Here is an 18,587-nt window from a genome sequence, read left to right on the forward strand (position 1 = left end):
TTTCTCTTTTGGAGGGTGGACCTGCAAAAGACCATCACCAAACAAGAGAATGGAAAACCTGAGATGATGATTGACGGAGTTCAATAAAATTACTACTTATCACTGAAAAAAATGTGATGCTCCACAGATGAACTGAAACAGTCTGATAGTGCCTTTAAAAATGTCCATAGTTATTAACAACTAACATTCCAATCCCTGTTAATTTGGCATTATTAATAGCCTATTTGAAGAAGAAAAAAGACACACATTCATGCAACAAAAAGGCATTAAAATACATGTCTGTTCAAGCTTGTTTAATATAGACTTGTGTTAGGCATACACTCTATCTTCTATTCTTTTTCCAAAAAGAAAAATACAAAGTGTTTGTTAAGATATTACAAAGGTCAACAGCCAGCATTATGTCAAGTTAATATGAGCTAGTCAATATTATGTTACTATTTTATTTAAACTCCAAATAATGATGTTTTCAAAAGATTCCCAGCATTCTAGATTAACGTAGATCATAAAACATATTGTAGAACGTAATCAGAAGCATCAGGGTTGCTTATTAAACATTATTAGTCACACTGTTTTCAGTCAACTCATTTTTGACAAAAGGTGTAGTTACTTTGTTGTGCCTATGTATGGCAGTGTAAGCATGTACATCACCATTAAATGTGATGTACATGCTTACACGTATATTTTCTTAATTCTCTTTCCATGTTCTGTCAGCTTCTGACTCTGTCTATCAATTGACAATACAACATATTTACGATACAAGATCTCTATAGTGATGATTGGACTGTTGAGTTTTAATAGGCTACCCAAAGACGAGTTTTAGAGATAGTTCTAAACAATTATTCTCTTTAAGAAACAAATCTCTTTAAACTTATGAACAGTTAATCATTTAACCCCAAATCAAGAGAAATTGGGACATTTTGTAAAATCATAAAATCAACAATCTGTGATTTGTTACTTCTCTTAAAAACTTCATTTAACTGACAAAACAACAAGGAAAAGATTTCCAATGTTTTCACTGAACACATTTTGATTTTGATGGCTGCAATACACTACAAAAAAAGTTTGACTAAAGCAAAGTAAAAGTGATAAGCTTATAGAATATCCTCGCTTGAAACAAAAAAAAAAGTCCACAATTAGCAGGTGAATTGTTAATAGGTGAGGTTGCACAAGTGAAGGTATTGACGTCAAGGCGAATATTGTACAAGACATTTAATGGCATCAAGATTACATCTTTCCTGGAAAACAATGCCAGGCCTCATTCAGCATGTGCTATATCAGAGTGGTTTAGAAACTCTACATACAGTACTGACTGGTTGATTGATTGATTGATTGATTGATTGATTGATTGATTGATTGATTGATTGATTGATTGATTGATTGATTGATTGATTGATTGATTGATTGGTAGAATTTTTCAATCAAAATGAGTTATAAAACATTTTAAATTGATTCAAAATAAAATAAAACTTTAAAACAAAGTGGAATATACACAATCTAATATGTTCATTCTATTTGATGTTTATTTTCAAACACAATGCACAGATGGACTCACAGAACCTCAGCTGAAACAGCTTACATTTTCCTGATTTATGCATTTGTTCAAAACAGAGAATGCTAAACTATTTAATGTTATTTAGCAGAATGAAATAAGAAGAGCAAAATCTGCTTGTTACACCAGCCAGCCGGAGTGCCCATGATAACCACCAGAGGGCACTCCCTCCGTCTCCTTTACTGGTTCATGAACTACTTTTCCCATAAACCTGGACTCATCATGTTCTGGTTACTGCCAACTGTTTGTCATTATCTCATTTATGTTTGTCTATTTAAACCCTGTGGGTTTCACTTGTTGTGAAGTCTTGTCTGCGTTACTGCATTTCTGAGAGTGCTACTTCTGTTTTCTGTGTCATGTTCTTGATCTTCTGCCTGGCTCCCTGTCCCTGGATTTCCCTGTTTGCCTGTGCCGTGCCTTGGACTTCTGTCATTATCTGGATGGTTTGCTCTGTGGTTTTGACCTTATGCCTGTTTTATGAATTACTATCCAATAAAGCTTGCGTTTGGATCTTCTATCATGTCTCCGAACAGTAATAGGCTACTCGTAACACTGCTATTGCTAAAACTATAGGTCAAAATTTTTTTTTTTCAGTGCACATAAACTCATATGGGCAATGGGCAATTTGAGAAGCTATTAAGGCCATGTTTCTATAATACTACTTTAGAAATATAGATAAGATATGGGGATGGAGACAGAAAAGTTTGAAGGTTCAGTTCCGAGATAAGGCCTGTAAAACGGGTTGTTGTGTAACAGTTCTTTATGATTCAATTTCTAAACCCAACAAAAAAGGGCTAGCGATTTGCATAAAAGAAAAAAATTATACAATTAAAAACAACAACAGCAACCCATCATCGTTTTTCGTAATTCGTACGTAATTGCTATCTCTGCTAGTTTCATCAATTCCCTTTTCACAATATTTCTTAAGATATAGCAACTGATTTAATTGTTATGATTGAGTTAGGTTGTGTCCATTTAAAACTTTAAATAATTCTGTTAATTGTTCTCAATTAACTGTTCTTAACTTAAATTATAGATCTTAACTGACAAAGATACACATAAGAGGCCAGAAAACGTCTCTGGTTACTTACGTAACCTATGTTCTCTGAATAGGGAACGAGACGCTGCGGAAAGCGCAGTGGGATATCCTCTGGATGTGCCGATTGCCTGAAGCCCTATAGAATCACGCCAATCCATTGGCTGATGGCGCTCGCGCAAAGCTGGCTCCGCCCCGACGCTCTTACGTCGTAGCATGATGTACGCGCGCGCGCCATCTTCTCCTCAGATTTCTCTGCCGAAAAGAAAAACTGTCGGCAGCGCGAGGAGCTTGGCAGCGAACGCAGCGTCTCGTTCCCTATTCAGAGAACATAGGTTACGTAAGTAACCAGAGACGTTCTCTTTCATAGGTTCACTCAACGCTGCGGAAAGCGCAGTGGGAACGAAATACCAAACTCGCCAAGCTAAGCGCTGCCATAACCGGTACCAGACCAAATAATAACAACCATGATAGGTTCAAGCAGATAGAACCTGGGAACCTGGAGTCATGTCAAGATCCAAATTATAGAACCTCACAAAGGTGTGCGGAGAGGACCAACCTGCCGCCACACAAATGTCTTCCAAGAGGGCCCCTCTAAAGAGAGCTTGAGAGGAAGCCACACTTCTGGTGGAATGCGCTCTGATGCTAAGAGGTGAAGGCAAACCACGCACCTCATAAGCCAGCGAAATAGCGTCCGTTACCCAGTGGGAAATCCTCTGCTTTGATGCTGCAAGCCCGCGGCGGCCAGCACCAAAACATACCAAGAGCTGGTTTGATTTCCTCCAACCGCTTGAGCGATCTACATACAACTTCAAAGAACGGACCGGGCAGAGCAAGTTAAGTTTCCTTTCTTCCTCAGAGGCAAAAGGAGGAGGGTGGAAAGCATTAAGGTTAACAACCTGAGAGCGGAACGCCGTGGAAAGAACCTCGGGTACATACCCCGACCTCGGCCTCAAGGTAACCCTAACCAGGCCAGGAGCGAAGTCCAAGCATGACTCACTAATAGAGAGAGCCTGCAAATCCCCTATCCGCTTCAGTGAAGATAAAGCTAACAAAAGAGCAACCTTAAGAGTCAGAATCCGCTCAGGAGCTGACTCCAAGGGCTCGAAGGGAGCCTCTGTCAAACCCTCCAGGACGACTGACAGGTCCCACGAGGGAACACTAGGGGGGCGAGCCGGTTTCAGGCGCCTAACCCCACGCATGAAGGCCGAAACTAACCTCAGTTTCCCCAAGGGAATCTCATCCGATTCTCTATGAGCAGCAATAGCTGCGACATACACTCTGAGAGTGGTAGCGGCCGCTCCGGAAGCAAACTTTTCCTGCAGGAATTCCAGCACTGAGCCTACTGGGCAGCTAACTGGGTTCCTATCATGTGCTAAGCACCACGCCTCGAACACCCTCCACTTGGAGGAATATAGCCTCCTCGTCGAAGGGGCTCTAGCATTCGCAATAGTCTCCTGAACGTCGGTTGGGAGATCAAAGCTTAAAGCTAACGGCCTCTGATAGGCCAAACGTACAGCTTCCAAATGTCGGGGCGAGGATGCCATATCCTGCCCTGAAGCTGGGAAAGCAGGTCCTCCCTGACCGGTATCTCCCAGGGGGAGGATTCCAACAGAGGGATCAGCTCCGAAAACCATGGCTGGGACGGCCAGAATGGGGCTACCAGAAGGAGGCGGACTCCGCTCTCCCTCACTCTGGACAGAACCGCCTGGATCAGCTTGATGGGCGGGAAGGCATAGAGTTTCTGCATCGGCCAAGGGTGGGCGAACGCATCTATCCCCAATGGAGCTGGAGGGCTCAGAGAGAACCAAAGCGGGCATTGGGACGACTCCTGAGATGCAAAGAGGTCCACTTCCGCTTTTCCGAACACCTCCCAGATCAGGGCCACCGACTGGCGGTTCAACATCCATTCCCCAGACCTGAGCTTCTGCCTCGACAGAAAATCTGCTGCGAGGTTCAGAATCCCTGGGACATGAACTGCTCTCAGAGAGAGGAACTTGTCCTGGGACCACAGGAGAAGGTGACGCGCATGCCTGTCTAGGGTGCGCGATCGTGAACCCCCCTGTCTGTTTACATGGGACACTACTGCCATATTGTCCGTTCTGACAATGACATGGTGTCCTTCGAGGAAAGGGAGAAAGTGGCAAAGAGCCAGGAAGACAGCCCTCAGCTCCAAGCTGTTTATGTGCCACGAGAGGGTCTCGCCAGTCCAAACCCCACACGCTGGCCTGCCCTCGAAAACCGCTCCCCAGCCGGTCAGAGAGGCATCCGTCGTAACCATCTGGCGACGGAATACCGCACCCATACCGACTCCTTTCTGAAGGAAGAGGGGGTCCCGCCAGATTGACAGGGCGCGAAAGCAACTGCGCGACACCTTCAATAGGCGAAAGGCTGGCCCCGTGGGCCGAGCCCCTGAGAGCTTCATCCACCACAGAAAAGGTCTCATGTGGAGCAGCCCCAGAGGTAGCACAGGGGAGGCCGCGGCCATAAGGCCCAGAAGTCTGCGGCAGGTGCTCACGGAAACATGCTGGCCTAGTGCGAAACGGGACAGACATGTCACCAGACTGGAAATCCGTGCAGGAGCCAAACGGGCCTGCATAAGAACGGAGTCCATGCATACCCCCAAGAAAACCGTGTTCTGAGCTGGAGTAAGAACGCTCTTCTCCGTATTCAGCCTCAAACCGAGAGACTGAATATGACGGAGGACAATGTCCCTGTGGTGAGACACCAACTCTCTGGAGTGGGCTAAAAGGAGCCAATCGTCCAGGTAGTTGAGTATATGGATGCCCTGGAGCCGCAGCGGGGCCAGAGCAGCATCCATACACTTTGTGAACGTCCTTGGCGCTAGAGCGAGGCCAAAGGGGAGGACCCTGTACTGGTACGCTTTCCCTCCAAAGGCGAACCTGAGGAACTTCCTGTGTCGCCGTACGACCTGGATGTGGAAATAAGCATCCTTGAGGTCTACCGTCACGAACCAGTCCCCCCGCCGGATATGAGATATGATGGCCTTCAGCGTCAACATTTTGAATTTTCCTTTGTAAAGAGAGAAATTCAACCGGCGAAGATCTAGTATCGGCCGCAGGCCGCCCCCCTTCTTCGGGACCAGGAAGTAACGGCTGTAGAAGCCCTGTTCGACTTCCCCCGAAGGAATCTCTTCTATCGCCCCCTTCAGCAGAAGGGATGAAATCTCCTGCTGTAGTACAGAAGCCTGAGCGGCGCTGTCGACTACAGTAGGAAAGACCCCGTTGAAGCAGGGGGGGTTGCGACAAAACTGAAGCGTGTAGCCGAGCCGAACTGTGCGAAGGATCCAAGGCGATACCCCTGGTAAACGCTCCCATTCTTGAACGAAATGTGATAGAGGCAGAGGAGTGTTGCAGTGCAAGGGACATACCTGAGGTAGGGTGTCGCGCTGGTTTCCATGGGGAGGCGCGGTTGACCGTGGAGGAGAGCGCTTGGCGTCCTGACACGTATTGGGGGGTACCACCACCTGGATAGAAGTAACTGGGTCCGCCTGCTCCAGAGGAAAAAGAACTGTGCCTCTGAGGAAGCGATTGGCGGGTGTAACGTGCACCGGGAGCGAGGGGAGAAAGCAAGATGCGTCTCCTTCCTCCTGCGCCGGACTGGGTGAAGAGAGTGAAACAGGACCTGCACTTCGAAACACGCTGGGTGGCGAAGGTGACAGGGTTGGATGAGGAGAGCCGGCTGGAGGAGGGCAGAAACGCTTGCGCGGTCTGTCCCAACCTCGTAGATCTGATGAGGCTCTCCTCCTCCTGCCCTGCGGGTCAGGAACGGCTCGAGGAGGCTGGAGCGGCCGATTTGTTGGACCGCTTCAGCTGAAGGCGCTTGTGAGGGCGCTGGCGAGGAAATGGACGACCTCGGGCTCCCCAGACAGTAGTTGGTGGGTGGCGAGCCGGGTCACTCCTGCTAGTAGGGAACTCAGCCCTATGAGCAGAGCGTTCTCGGGTTTGAGAAGGGGGAGGGTTGGAGTCACTGGGCCCTCTGACCCTCCTGGGCATAAACTGCCTGAACGCGGCCGACTGAGACTTAGCGGCGCGGAACTTGTCAACCACCGTGTTGACCGCCTCCCCGAAAAGACCTGAGTGGGAGATAGGGGCATCCAGGAGGAAACTCTTATCCTTGTCTCGGATCTCCGTGAGATTCAACCAGAGGTGGCGCTCTGCAGCAACCGAGCCCGCCATAGAGCGACCTACAGCCCGAGCAGTGTGCTTGGTGGCTCTTAGGGCCAGATCTGTGGCTTTGCGAAGCTCTTTGACAGCTTCGGGCGTCAGTCCCTCTCCTTCATCCATGTCCTTCAAGACGTCCGCTTGGTAGGCTTGAAGGATGGCCATGGTATGCAGGGCCATGCCTGCCTGACCAGCCGCCATGTAAGACTTCCCAATAAGGGAGGAAGTAGTCCTACAAGCCTTGGAAGGAAGAAGGGGACGCGCCTTCCAAGACGGTGCAGACGACGGGGCGAGGTGGTTAGCCAGCGTGTCCTCGACCGCTGGAATAGCGGAATAACCCTGCTCCACAAAACCAACAAGGTTGGTGAAGTCAGCGGCTGCCGCATTAGTTAGGCGTGCGGAGAATGGCTGCTTCCAGGATCTGGAGATCTCGTGATGCAGATCGCTGAAAAAGGGCAGCTTTCTTCGCTCTGGCCTAGAATTAGGGCCACGTAGGAACCTCTCGTCGAGTTTGGACGATTGAGACTCGCGGGGCTCATCAGGCCAGTCAATAGAGAGCTTCTCTGTAGCGCGCGACAGCACCTCAATAAGCTCAGTGTAGGCCGGAGTAGGCCGCGCGTCCTGGCCGCTAGGCGGGATAACGTCATCAGCCAAAGCAGGCCCGAAATCCTCGGAGTCGGAGGCTGCAGTGTAAATAACGTCATCCAGACCGAAAGAAACCGATTCGCGGGCTCCCGGGCTGGGACATAAATAATCATGCGCGAATTCAACCGCGCCGCGTGCGTGCTCGGGAGAGGGAGGGAGAGAAAGGGCGAGGCCCGTCTGCTCATACTCAATATCCTCGAGCTCAACATCCGAACCCCAGGCCGCGGATCCACGAGAGGCCTCAGCAGTCTCGGGAGCGCGACGGGGGGAAACGAATGTCTCCTTCTCAAAAACCGCGAGTCTAGAGCGGAGGGTTTTGAGAAGGAGATTGTCACAAAATTTACATTTCGACAATCCTAATACAGCCTCACGCGCATGCGAAAAACCCATACATTTAACACACTTACTGTGAGGGTCGTCGTTCGAGATAAAACGAACGCATGGCGGAGAGCAGCGTCGATAATCCATGACACTTCACTGTAAGGAGAACAGAGTTCCACTTATACCAGTCGCTGAAGTGTCGAGACGAAAGCTGAAGTTGAATTGAAGAATTCGGGCTCAGAAAAACCGCACGAAGGGCGAGATGTGACCGCTTCGTGAAGGCAGAGAAATCTGAGGAGAAGATGGCGCGCGCGCGTACATCATGCTACGACGTAAGAGCGTCGGGGCGGAGCCAGCTTTGCGCGAGCGCCATCAGCCAATGGATTGGCGTGATTCTATAGGGCTTCAGGCAATCGGCACATCCAGAGGATATCCCACTGCGCTTTCCGCAGCGTTGAGTGAACCTATGAAAGAGAACACATGATCTGTTCCTTACCATTTCTGCAAGCTCATTTACATTGTTTGACATTTCTCACTAAATTTCTCACAGTTGTAAAAAGCACATTTATCAGATGATTTAGACACCCTTTAGCATCCACACCTTTAAATGATGTTTTTAATTTTTAGCTGGGTTTTTTCGGTTATATAAAGGGTGATGAGCACTCTTTGTTCATTTACCTTGTCTTTGGGAGAACCTGTAGCTTTTAAAATAAACGACTTATTTCAATTAAACTTGAAACCAACAAAAACAACAACCTCAAAATCAATGTCAGAAATTAATTCCTAGATCATATTATACATCAAAATACCAACCCGGTATCACGCTAAAGCGTGTAATACACACGCTGGTCCACTAGCGGATGCGTGTCAGGGTCACGCTTTGCCTCCTCAAGGCGTGAACATGACACGCATGAATGAAGGCTGAATGAAGGTTGAGTACCAGCAGGGGGCAATAATTTCCTCAATGCCAACAACTCTCCACGGACCAAATAGAAGCGATATAGTGCATTCTCCAAAATTCCCGCGTCGTTCAGGTCGGTCAAAGCCATTTGTATTACGGTGCTGTCATTTAATATACGTTGCTATAGCCTAACGTTATACTTGTGTGTATGAAGACTGTGGAGCTTTTTAATCTATGGTGCTGTTAACGTTACTGTGGTCAATAACGTCAATGGAAATTGATATTAATTGGCTAATTAATTAATCACAGAAAGCTGCTGTCGATCCTGAAATATCGATACTGATGTTGTATCTATTCTAAAGGATAGATCCTCACATAAAACCAGTAATTTTATTCATTTAGAACGAATTTATTTTATTCAGAAATGATGCAATAAATCGATTATACGTGACCGTAAAGGCCATTACATTGTTACACACACACACACACACACACACACACACACACACACACACACACACACACACACACACACACACACACACACATATATATATCATATAAGCTGTTCTAAATTGGACCAGCGTGTGTATTACACGCTTTAGCGTGATACCGGGTTGAAAATACACATGCATGTCATTATTGGGAAATGGACAATATGAACACTTTTTTTGTAATGTAATGCAGCTGTGAAAATTTTATGTTGTAAAATGAATGATCATTTTGCTATTAAAATGTGTATGAAAAAATAAAAATAAGAATTAAAATGATGCTTTTATGGAAAAATCTAAATAACTGCAAAAGTCACTGGATAAAACAAACCCGGGAACATGCAGCAAAAACAGCATAGCATTCATTGCTTGAGGTTAATGGGAGAAAAAAATATTATACTCTTTTTTAAAAAACATATTTAACTTCCTTTATGAAATATTAGGTCAAATGTAATGCATGGCTGTGACTCTGTTGGTTTGCTCTGTCTTTCTTGCACTTTAACAGATTGCTTAAAGTTCACATGTAATAAATTGATCAAATCGAGACTCAGAGTGCGACACACAGAGCCAGAAGTTCTGTACATGCATATACTGTATGGAAGGGGTGGTGGATTTATGCACTGCAATAAAATGCACAGCACCTTTATGACTTAAATTAGCGGAAATTACCAAAAAAGAGTTGAATGACATAGTCCGTAAAGTTACTGCAAGCTCAACAAACAAACCATACATATTTTATCACAATTCTGGTAAAGTACATTTATCTCAGATGACCTGTTTAGATAAAACATCCAGGCCTTTAAAAGTTGTCTTGTATTTATAGCTGGTCCATTGATGTTTCTGTTATTTAAGGGTGATGAACCATTTTTGCCCATAGAGTAAACTTCATCTTGTCTATTTGAAAACTTTGTTTTGTACATTATAAGGTGAGTGACTTGCTTATTTAAAAGAATCAAAATGAATGTCAGATTATGTTTTCAATTCATGCATGCTATCATTTGAATGACATAATTGACTTAATTGCCTGTCAAATTAAATGATAAGAAAGTCCAATTACATTCTGTTAAATATTAAAACAAACTCTCACAGAAAATCCACAATAAAATCAGATTATAAACTTAAACAATATTAACAACACCTTTCAGATTTGTTATTATCTTATTTCCTTATTTTCCTTCCCATGTGTAGGATAATGGAAATGCACATGTTTTTCGTACTTTGGATTTTTGTGATGCCTTATTTCACAGACACAACAACAGCTAAAGGTACAGTTCAAAATTACACAAATGGCTTCAATTATACAGACACACTCCCAATACATTATAAACACTGGTTGCTGATCACTGAACATTATCAGATCAAGTTGTCACTGATTTATGTTTTACTTTTATATAATTCATTAAAATGTCTTCTGGACAAAACTATGGTTTGTTAGTTTTGCATGTTCCCTTTTTGCCTGTTTTTTAAAGTGTTTATTGTTCTTGTTTTATGAAATTATAATTGTTTACATCTTGCAGAAAATGTTTATCTTATAATGTGAAAGATGTTTTTAGATAGCATTTCATATTTCAAAAAATACTCAAGATCGGGGCTAATGTCTCAAAAGGACAGATTTTTCTCCTTGGCAATAAAGGTGGAAGAGCACAATTACTTTTTGTAGCTATAGACTGAGTAGGTAGATACATCTATACAGAAAAAAATATAATAAGTAAATAAACCTTGAGAAATAATCACTTGAAGTCAAAAGTTAAATATTATATGGTTAATTGTTTTTTTTTTATAATTATAATTTAGTTTTATTAATTTATTAGTTTTTATTGCAAATTTTGACTATATACTTGATCAATTTCAGCTACAAATCTCGCTTTATATGGCAAGGCCACACAGTCGGACCTGGTTGGGAATCCTTCGGCAGCATTTGGCCATGCCAGTAATGCTATTGATGGCAATCGTGACTCACATTATGAACATGGATCCTGTACTGCTACTATTATCCAAGATGACCCATGGTGGAGGTTAGATTTACTAGACAAGTACGTAGTGACCGCCATAACTATCACGAACAGAAAAGACTGCTGTCCTGAAAGGCTTGATGGAGCCGAGATACGAATCGGAAACTCTCTGCTGAACAACGGCAACAGCAATCCATTGTAAGAAAGCCTTTCAAGAGAAGATTCTCTTAAAGAACAATGTGATGAGGTTACATACTGTACATGAACTCAAATATTATCCATATGCTGCCATTTTTATACAGGGCTGGAAAGATTTCATCCATTCCAGGTGGGAGATCCCTCACTTTCAAATGGGAAAAAGGCATTCCAGGCCGTTACATCAATGTGGAAATACCTGCTCCTAGTCGGGTTCTTACTCTCTGTGAGGTTGAGGTTTACGGTTATCCAGCTCCTGATGGTGAGAACATTTATGATCAGGAATGGATCAGTTTGGCTCTAATACTAATTTACATACTAATAATATTACAACTGTTGTTGTAGGTGAAAATGTGGCTTTAGGAGGAGTAGCTACACAGAGTTCCGTCCACTCATATAACTTTGCATCCAATGCCATTGATGGGAACAGAAATGGTGTTTACAGTCGTGGATCTTGTTCCTGCACTTCAGCAGAGGTCAATCCCTGGTGGAGACTGAACTTACTGAAAAGACACAAAGTGTTTTCAGTGGTTATTACAAACACATTAGACAGTGTTCCTACAAGACTAAATGGGGCAGAAATCAGAATTGGAAACAGTCTGGACAACAATGGCAATGATAATCCCAGGTAATAAATTCATCTTAATATGGCTTTTTGGAGAAGTTCTCAGAATTACTGCCGTTTGCAATGTGACATATAACTTGGCTACAAATTGGTAAAATGTGATTTGGGTTTTGTGCATTTTTGTTTATTCTGTTCATTTGCATTTAACCAGTTTGACTTGATGCATAAATGTGTTTTGCTTTGAATATAAATGGTGGTTCAGAGTTTCTCAAGATGCTTAACTCACTCTTTCTTCAGGTGTGCTACGATCTCTTCCATTCCTCCTGGGTTTTCCACCTCTTTTGACTGTGATGGGATGGAAGGACGTTACATTAATGTTGTTATTCCAGGACGGACAGAATATCTTACACTGTGTGAGGTTGAAGTGTACGGATCACCACTGGATTGAGAAGCACTTAAACAATAGGACGTATAAAAACAAAATATTAGTGGCTGTAGAGTTTTACTTTAATCAGACATTTCTATCAGAGTTTTCAAAACAGTGCATGTATTATTTTATGTATCTGTACTTTAATGCACTGCATGCTGCAGAAAGTATTAGACAGATTTGTGTGACTATTGATCAAAGGACACTGGGAAATGGACAACATGGACACTTTTTTTGAAATGTAATGCAGCTGTGAAAATGTTATGTTGTAAAATAAATGATCATTTTGTTATTAAGTTTGTAGTGTCTTGCAAATGTCTATGTAAAATTAAAATGATGCTTTAATGGAAAAATCTAAATCAAAAGTTACAGGATAAAAACACAAACCTGGGAACACCCCAGCAAAAACAGCAATGCATTCATTGCTTAAGGTTATTGGGAGAAAATAAATGATTATAGTCTTTTGATTTTACTTACTTTAAGAAATATTAGGTCAAATCTAATGGATGATTTCTAATGAATACTTTGAAGTGTTGTTGTCCTGTTATTCCAGCCTAATATGTGGGAGAGTCAAACTATGAATTTGAAACACCTTGCACACACTGTGTTTCGCTCTATATTGAACAAACATTTTATGTTATGGCATTTAAAAAAATCCCAAAAATAATAGAATAAATAACATCCCGCTTTGCAGGAGAAATATATAAAAGTGTAACCAAGGAGTCTTGAGGCAAAACTAAGACCTGCGATTGCACAGAAGACACTTTTCTTTATGATGGGGACTTTGAATAAAACAATATAACTGAGCACAAAATAAAGTAGATAACACTGCAGGACTGTAAACACAATCATAAGTGCATATAAACTGGATCACATTAAACTAGATTTTATGGTTTCAACATTGTTTGTAATTTGGCATTTTGACAGGTTGTATGAATCTGTTGGTTTGCTCTGTTTTTCTTGCACTTTAACAGATTGCTTAAAGGTCACATGTAATAAATTGATCAAATTGAGACCCAGAGTGCGACACACAGAGCCAGAAGTTCTGTACATGCATATACTGTATGGAAGGGAAAGGCGGTGGATTTATGCACTGCAATAAAATCCACAGCACCTTTATAACTTAAATTATTGGATAAGGCCAAAAAAAGAGTTGAATAACATAATCTGCTTCCGTAAAGTTACTGTAAGCTTAACAAACAAACCATAAATATTTCACAATCAAACAAATCACAATTCTGGTAAAGCAGATTTATCTCAGATGACCTGTTTAGATAAAACATCCAGGGCTTTAAAAGTTGTCTTGTATTTATAGCTGGTCCATTGATGTTTCTGTTATTTAAGGGTGATGAACCATTTTTGCCCATAGAGTAAACTTCATCTTGTCTATTTGAAAACTTTGTTTTTTACATTATAAAATACAGGTGAGTGACTTGCTTATTTAAAAGAATCAAAATGAATGTCAGATTATGTTTTCATGTGCATGCTATCATTTGAATAACATAATTGACTTAATTGTCTATCAAATTCAATGATAAGAAAGTCCAATTACATTCTGTTAAATATTAAAACAAACTCTCACAGAAAATCCATTATAAAATCAGAATATAAACATAAACAATATTAACAACACTTATCGAGATTTGTTATTATCTTATTTACTTATTTTCCTTCCCATGTGTAGGATAATGGATATGCACATGTTTTTCGTACTTTGGATTTTTGTGATGCCTTATTTCACAGACACAACAACAGCTAAAGGTACAGTTCAAAATTACACAAATGGCTTCAATTATACAGACACACTCACAATACATTATAAACACTGGTTGCTGATCACTGAACATGTCATATTTTTATCAGGGCAAGTTTTCACCTATGATTTATATGCTTTACTTTTAAACAATTCATTAAATGTCTTCTGGACAAAACTATGGTTTGATATTTTTGCATGTTCCCTTTTTGACTGTTTTTAAGTGTTTATTGTTGTTTTATGAAATTATAATTATTTACATTTTGCTGAAAATGCTTATCTTATAATGTGAAAGATGGTTTTAGATTATACTGAAATAAATACTCAAGATCGGGGCTAATGTCTCAAAAGGACAGATTTTTCTCCTTGGCAATAAAGGTGGAAGTGCACAATTACTTGCTATAGACTGAGTAGGTAGATACATCTGTACAGAAATGTACAGTCAAAATATATATAAATAAACCCTGAGAAATAATCACTGAAGTCAAAAGTTAAATCAAATATTTTTGTTTTTTATTATTAGTATTTTGATTTATTCACTTACTTGTTTGTATTACACATTTTGACTATTTATGCTTTATTAATTTCAGCTACAAATCTCGCTTTATATGGCAAGGCCACACAGTCGGACCTGGTTGGGAATCCTGGGGCAGCATTTGGCCATGCCAGTAATGCTATTGATGGCAATCGTGACTCACATTATGAACATGGATCCTGTACTGCTACTATTATCCAAGATGACCCATGGTGGAGGTTAGATTTACTAGACAAGTACGTAGTGACCGCCATAACTATCACGAACAGAAAAGACTGCTGTCCTGAAAGGCTTGACGGAGCCGAGATACGAATCGGAAACTCTCTGCTGCACAACGGCAACAGCAATCCATTGTAAGAAAGCCTTTCAAGAGAAGATTCTCTTAAAGAACAATGTGATGAGGTTACATACTGTACATGAACTCAAATATTATCCATATGCTGCCATTTTTATACAGGGCTGGAAAGATTTCATCCATTCCAGGTGGGAGATCCCTCACTTTCAAATGGGAAAAAGGCATTCCAGGCCGTTACATCAATGTGGAAATACCTGGTCGTAATCGGCTTCTTACTCTCTGTGAGGTTGAGGTTTACGGTTATCCAGCTCCTGATGGTGAGAACATTTATGATCAGAAATTGATCAGTTTGGCACTAATAAAAATAAGCAGATATTTCAGATTAAGCAATGTTGTAGACACATATTCAATTTAGTAATTTATTCAAAACTATGAATTCATGTGAAACTCATCTGTTGTTGTAGGTGAAAATGTGGCTTTAGGAGGAGTAGCTACTCAGAGTTCCCTCCACTCATATGGCTTTGCATCCAATGCCATTGATGGGAACAGAGATGGTGTTTTCGGTCGTGGATCTTGTACCCACACTGCATCAGAGGTCAATCCCTGGTGGAGACTGAACTTACTGAAAAGACACAAAGTGTTTTCAGTGGTTATTACAAACAGATTAGACGGGGTTCCTACAAGACTAAATGGGGCAGAAATCAGAATTGGAAACAGTCTGGACCACAATGGCAATAATAATCCCAGGTAATGAATTCATCTTAATATGGCTTTTTGGAGAAGTTCTCAGAATTACTGCCGTTTGCAATGTGACATATAACTTGGCTACAAATTGGTAAAATGTGATTTGGGTTTTGTGTATTTTTGTTTATTCTGTTCATTTGCATTTAACTAGTTTAAATTGATGCATAAATGTGTTTTGCTTTGAATATAAATGGTGGTTCAGAGTTTCTCAGGATGCTTAACTCACTCTTTCTTCAGGTGTGCTACGATCTCTTCCATTCCTCCTGGGTTTTCCACCTCTTTTGACTGTGATGGGATGGAAGGACGTTACATTAATATTGTTATTCCAGGACGGACAGAATATCTTACACTGTCTGAGGTTGAAGTGTACGGATCACCACTGGATTGAGAAGAACTTGAACAACAGGATGTAGAATATATATATATATATATATTGGTGGCTGTAGAGCCTTACTTTAATCAGACATTTATATCAGAGTTTTCAAAACAGTGCATGTATTATTTTAAGCCTCTGTACTTTAATGCACTGCATGCTGCAGAAAGTATTAGACAGATTTGTGTGACTATTGATCAAAGGACACTGGGAAATGGACAATATGGACAACACTTTTTTTGTAATGAAATGCAGCTGTGAAAATGTTATATTGTAAAATAAATGATCCTTTTGTTATTAAGTCTGTAGTGTCTTGCAAATGTCTATGTAAATTTTTTATTTTATCTTTTAAATTATGCTTTTATGGCACAATCAAAATCAAAAGTCACAGGAAGAAAAAACACAAACCTAGGTAAATCCCAGCAAAAACAGCAATGCATTCATTGCTTAAGGTTATTGGGAGAAAATAAAATTATTATAGTCTTTTTATTTTATTTAAGAAATATTAGGTCAAATCTAATGGATGATTTCTAATGAATTACTTTGAAGTGTTGTTGTCCTGTTATTCCAGCCTAATATGTGGGAGAGTCAAACTATGAATTTGAAACACCTTGCACACACTGTTTCGCTCTATATTGAACAAACATTTTATGTTATGGCATTTAAAAAAATCCCAAAAATATTAGAATAAATAACATCCCGCTTTGCAGGAGAAATATATAAAAGTGTAACCAAGGAGTCTTGAGGCAAAACTAAGACCTGCGATTGCACAGAAGACACTTTTCTTATGTCTTTGAACTGTTAGCTATGTGTTCCTGTTGTTAAGCGCCACGAAAGGGTAATGAGAAAGCATTGTGAGATGTATTGTTATAATGTCTCTTTTTGTTGCAATTGTCTTTTTATATATATATTGATTTAAATGCCTATAAATAAAGTACTCAAAAAAAAGAAGACACTTTTCTTCATGATGGGGACATCGAATAAAACACTATCATTGAGCAAAAAATACACTTCAGGAGTGTAAACACAATCATGCATAAAAACTGGGTCACATTAAATTAGACTTTATGCTTTCAACATTGATTGTATTTTGGCATTTTGACGGGCTGTTTTTCATTTTTACAGATTGCTTAAAGGTCACAAGTAATTAATTGCTCAAATCGAGACTCAGAGTGCGACACACAGAGCCAGAAGTTCTGTACATGCATATGGAAGGGAAAGGTGGTGGATTTATGCACTGGGAATAAATCCACAGCACCTTTATTACTTAAATTATTGGAAATTACCAAAAAGATGAAAAACATATTTTCACAGACAAGGCTTAAGCCTCAGACTAAACTGCATTATTGAGCTGTTTTAACTGAAAGCAACTTGCACTGTCATATCTTAAAATATGTCAGTGCCATTGTTTTGTCTCAAGATGCACACCAGCAATGTTTCTTTTCTAAGGCATGTTTATAAATGCTACTTAAATGTCCTAATTGAACTAAGGCCTAATCCTTAATCTAAGCCAAACCAGACCATAGTCTGCTTCCATAAAGTTCCTTCAAGCTCAACAAACAAACCATAAATATTTTATCACAATTCTGGTAAAGCACATTTATCTCAGATGACCTGTTTAGATAAAACATCCAGGCCTTTAAAAGTTGTCTTGTATTTATAGCTGGTCCATTGATGTTTCTGTTATTTAAGGGTATATTAACTTCATCTTGTCTATTTGAAAACTTTGTTTTGTACATTATAAGGTGAGTGACTTGCTTATTTAAAAGAATCAAAATTAATGTAAGATTATGTTTTCATGTGCATATATCATTTGAATAACATAATTGACTTAATTGCCTGTCAAATTCAATTTTAAGAAAGTCCAATTACATTCTGTTAAATATTAAAACAAACTCTCACAGTAAATCCAAAACAAAATCAGATTATAAACATAAACAATATTAGTAACACTTGTCAGTTTTGTTATCATTTTATTTTCCTTCCCATGTGTAGGATAATGGAAATGCACATGTTTTTCCTACTTTGGATTTTTGTGATGCCTTATTTCACAGACACAACAACAGCTAAAAGGTACAGTTCAAAATTACACAAATGGCTTCAATTATACAGACACATTCCCAATACATTATAAACACTGGTTGCTGATCACTGAACATTATCAGATCAAGTTGTCGCTGATTTATATGTTTTACTTTTATATAATTCATTAAATGTCTTCTGGACAAAACTATGGTTTGCTATTTTTGCATGTTCCCTTTTTGCCTGTTTTTAGGAAGTGTTTATTGTTGTTTACATCTTGCAGAAAATGCTTTTCTTATAATGTGAAAGATGTTTTTAGATAGCATTTCATATAAAAAAATACTAATGTCTAGGGCTAATGTCTCAAAAGGACAGATTTTTCTCCTTGGCAATAAAGGTGGAAGTGCACAATTACTTTTTGTAGCTATAGACTGAGTAGGTAGATACATCTATACAGAAAAAAATATATAATAAATAAATAAACCTGAGAAATAATCACTGAAGTCAAAAGTTAAATATTATATGGTCAAATGTTTTTGTTTTTTATTATTATTATTTTGATTTATTCATTTACTAGTTTGTATTACAAATTTTGACTA

At 40.3% G+C, this 18,587-nt stretch overlaps 2 protein-coding genes across 2 annotated transcripts; both read left to right on the top strand.

Annotated features, from left to right (window-relative positions):
• Positions 1-10,294: 10,294 nt before the first annotated feature.
• On the top strand, positions 10,295-12,493 carry LOC130100655 (fucolectin-5-like). The gene is made up of 5 exons (XM_056266199.1): positions 10,295-10,392; positions 10,980-11,277; positions 11,382-11,536; positions 11,620-11,902; positions 12,137-12,493. The coding sequence occupies exons 1-5, from the start codon at positions 10,308-10,310 to the stop codon at positions 12,285-12,287; spliced, it is 972 nt and encodes a 323-aa protein (XP_056122174.1). The 5' UTR covers positions 10,295-10,307; the 3' UTR covers positions 12,288-12,493.
• A 645-nt stretch (positions 12,494-13,138) lies between these two features.
• LOC130100657 (fucolectin-5-like) lies at positions 13,139-16,021 on the top strand. The gene is made up of 6 exons (XM_056266201.1): positions 13,139-13,690; positions 13,951-14,027; positions 14,610-14,907; positions 15,012-15,166; positions 15,314-15,596; positions 15,831-16,021. The coding sequence occupies exons 2-6, from the start codon at positions 13,955-13,957 to the stop codon at positions 15,979-15,981; spliced, it is 960 nt and encodes a 319-aa protein (XP_056122176.1). The 5' UTR covers positions 13,139-13,690; positions 13,951-13,954; the 3' UTR covers positions 15,982-16,021.
• Positions 16,022-18,587: the final 2,566 nt, after the last annotated feature.

Source organism: Rhinichthys klamathensis, unplaced genomic scaffold, assembly GCF_029890125.1.
Source record: "Rhinichthys klamathensis goyatoka isolate OS25496 unplaced genomic scaffold, OSU_Roscu_1.1 h1tg000246l_1, whole genome shotgun sequence".
In the NCBI taxonomy this organism is placed as follows: domain Eukaryota; kingdom Metazoa; phylum Chordata; class Actinopteri; order Cypriniformes; family Leuciscidae; genus Rhinichthys; species Rhinichthys klamathensis.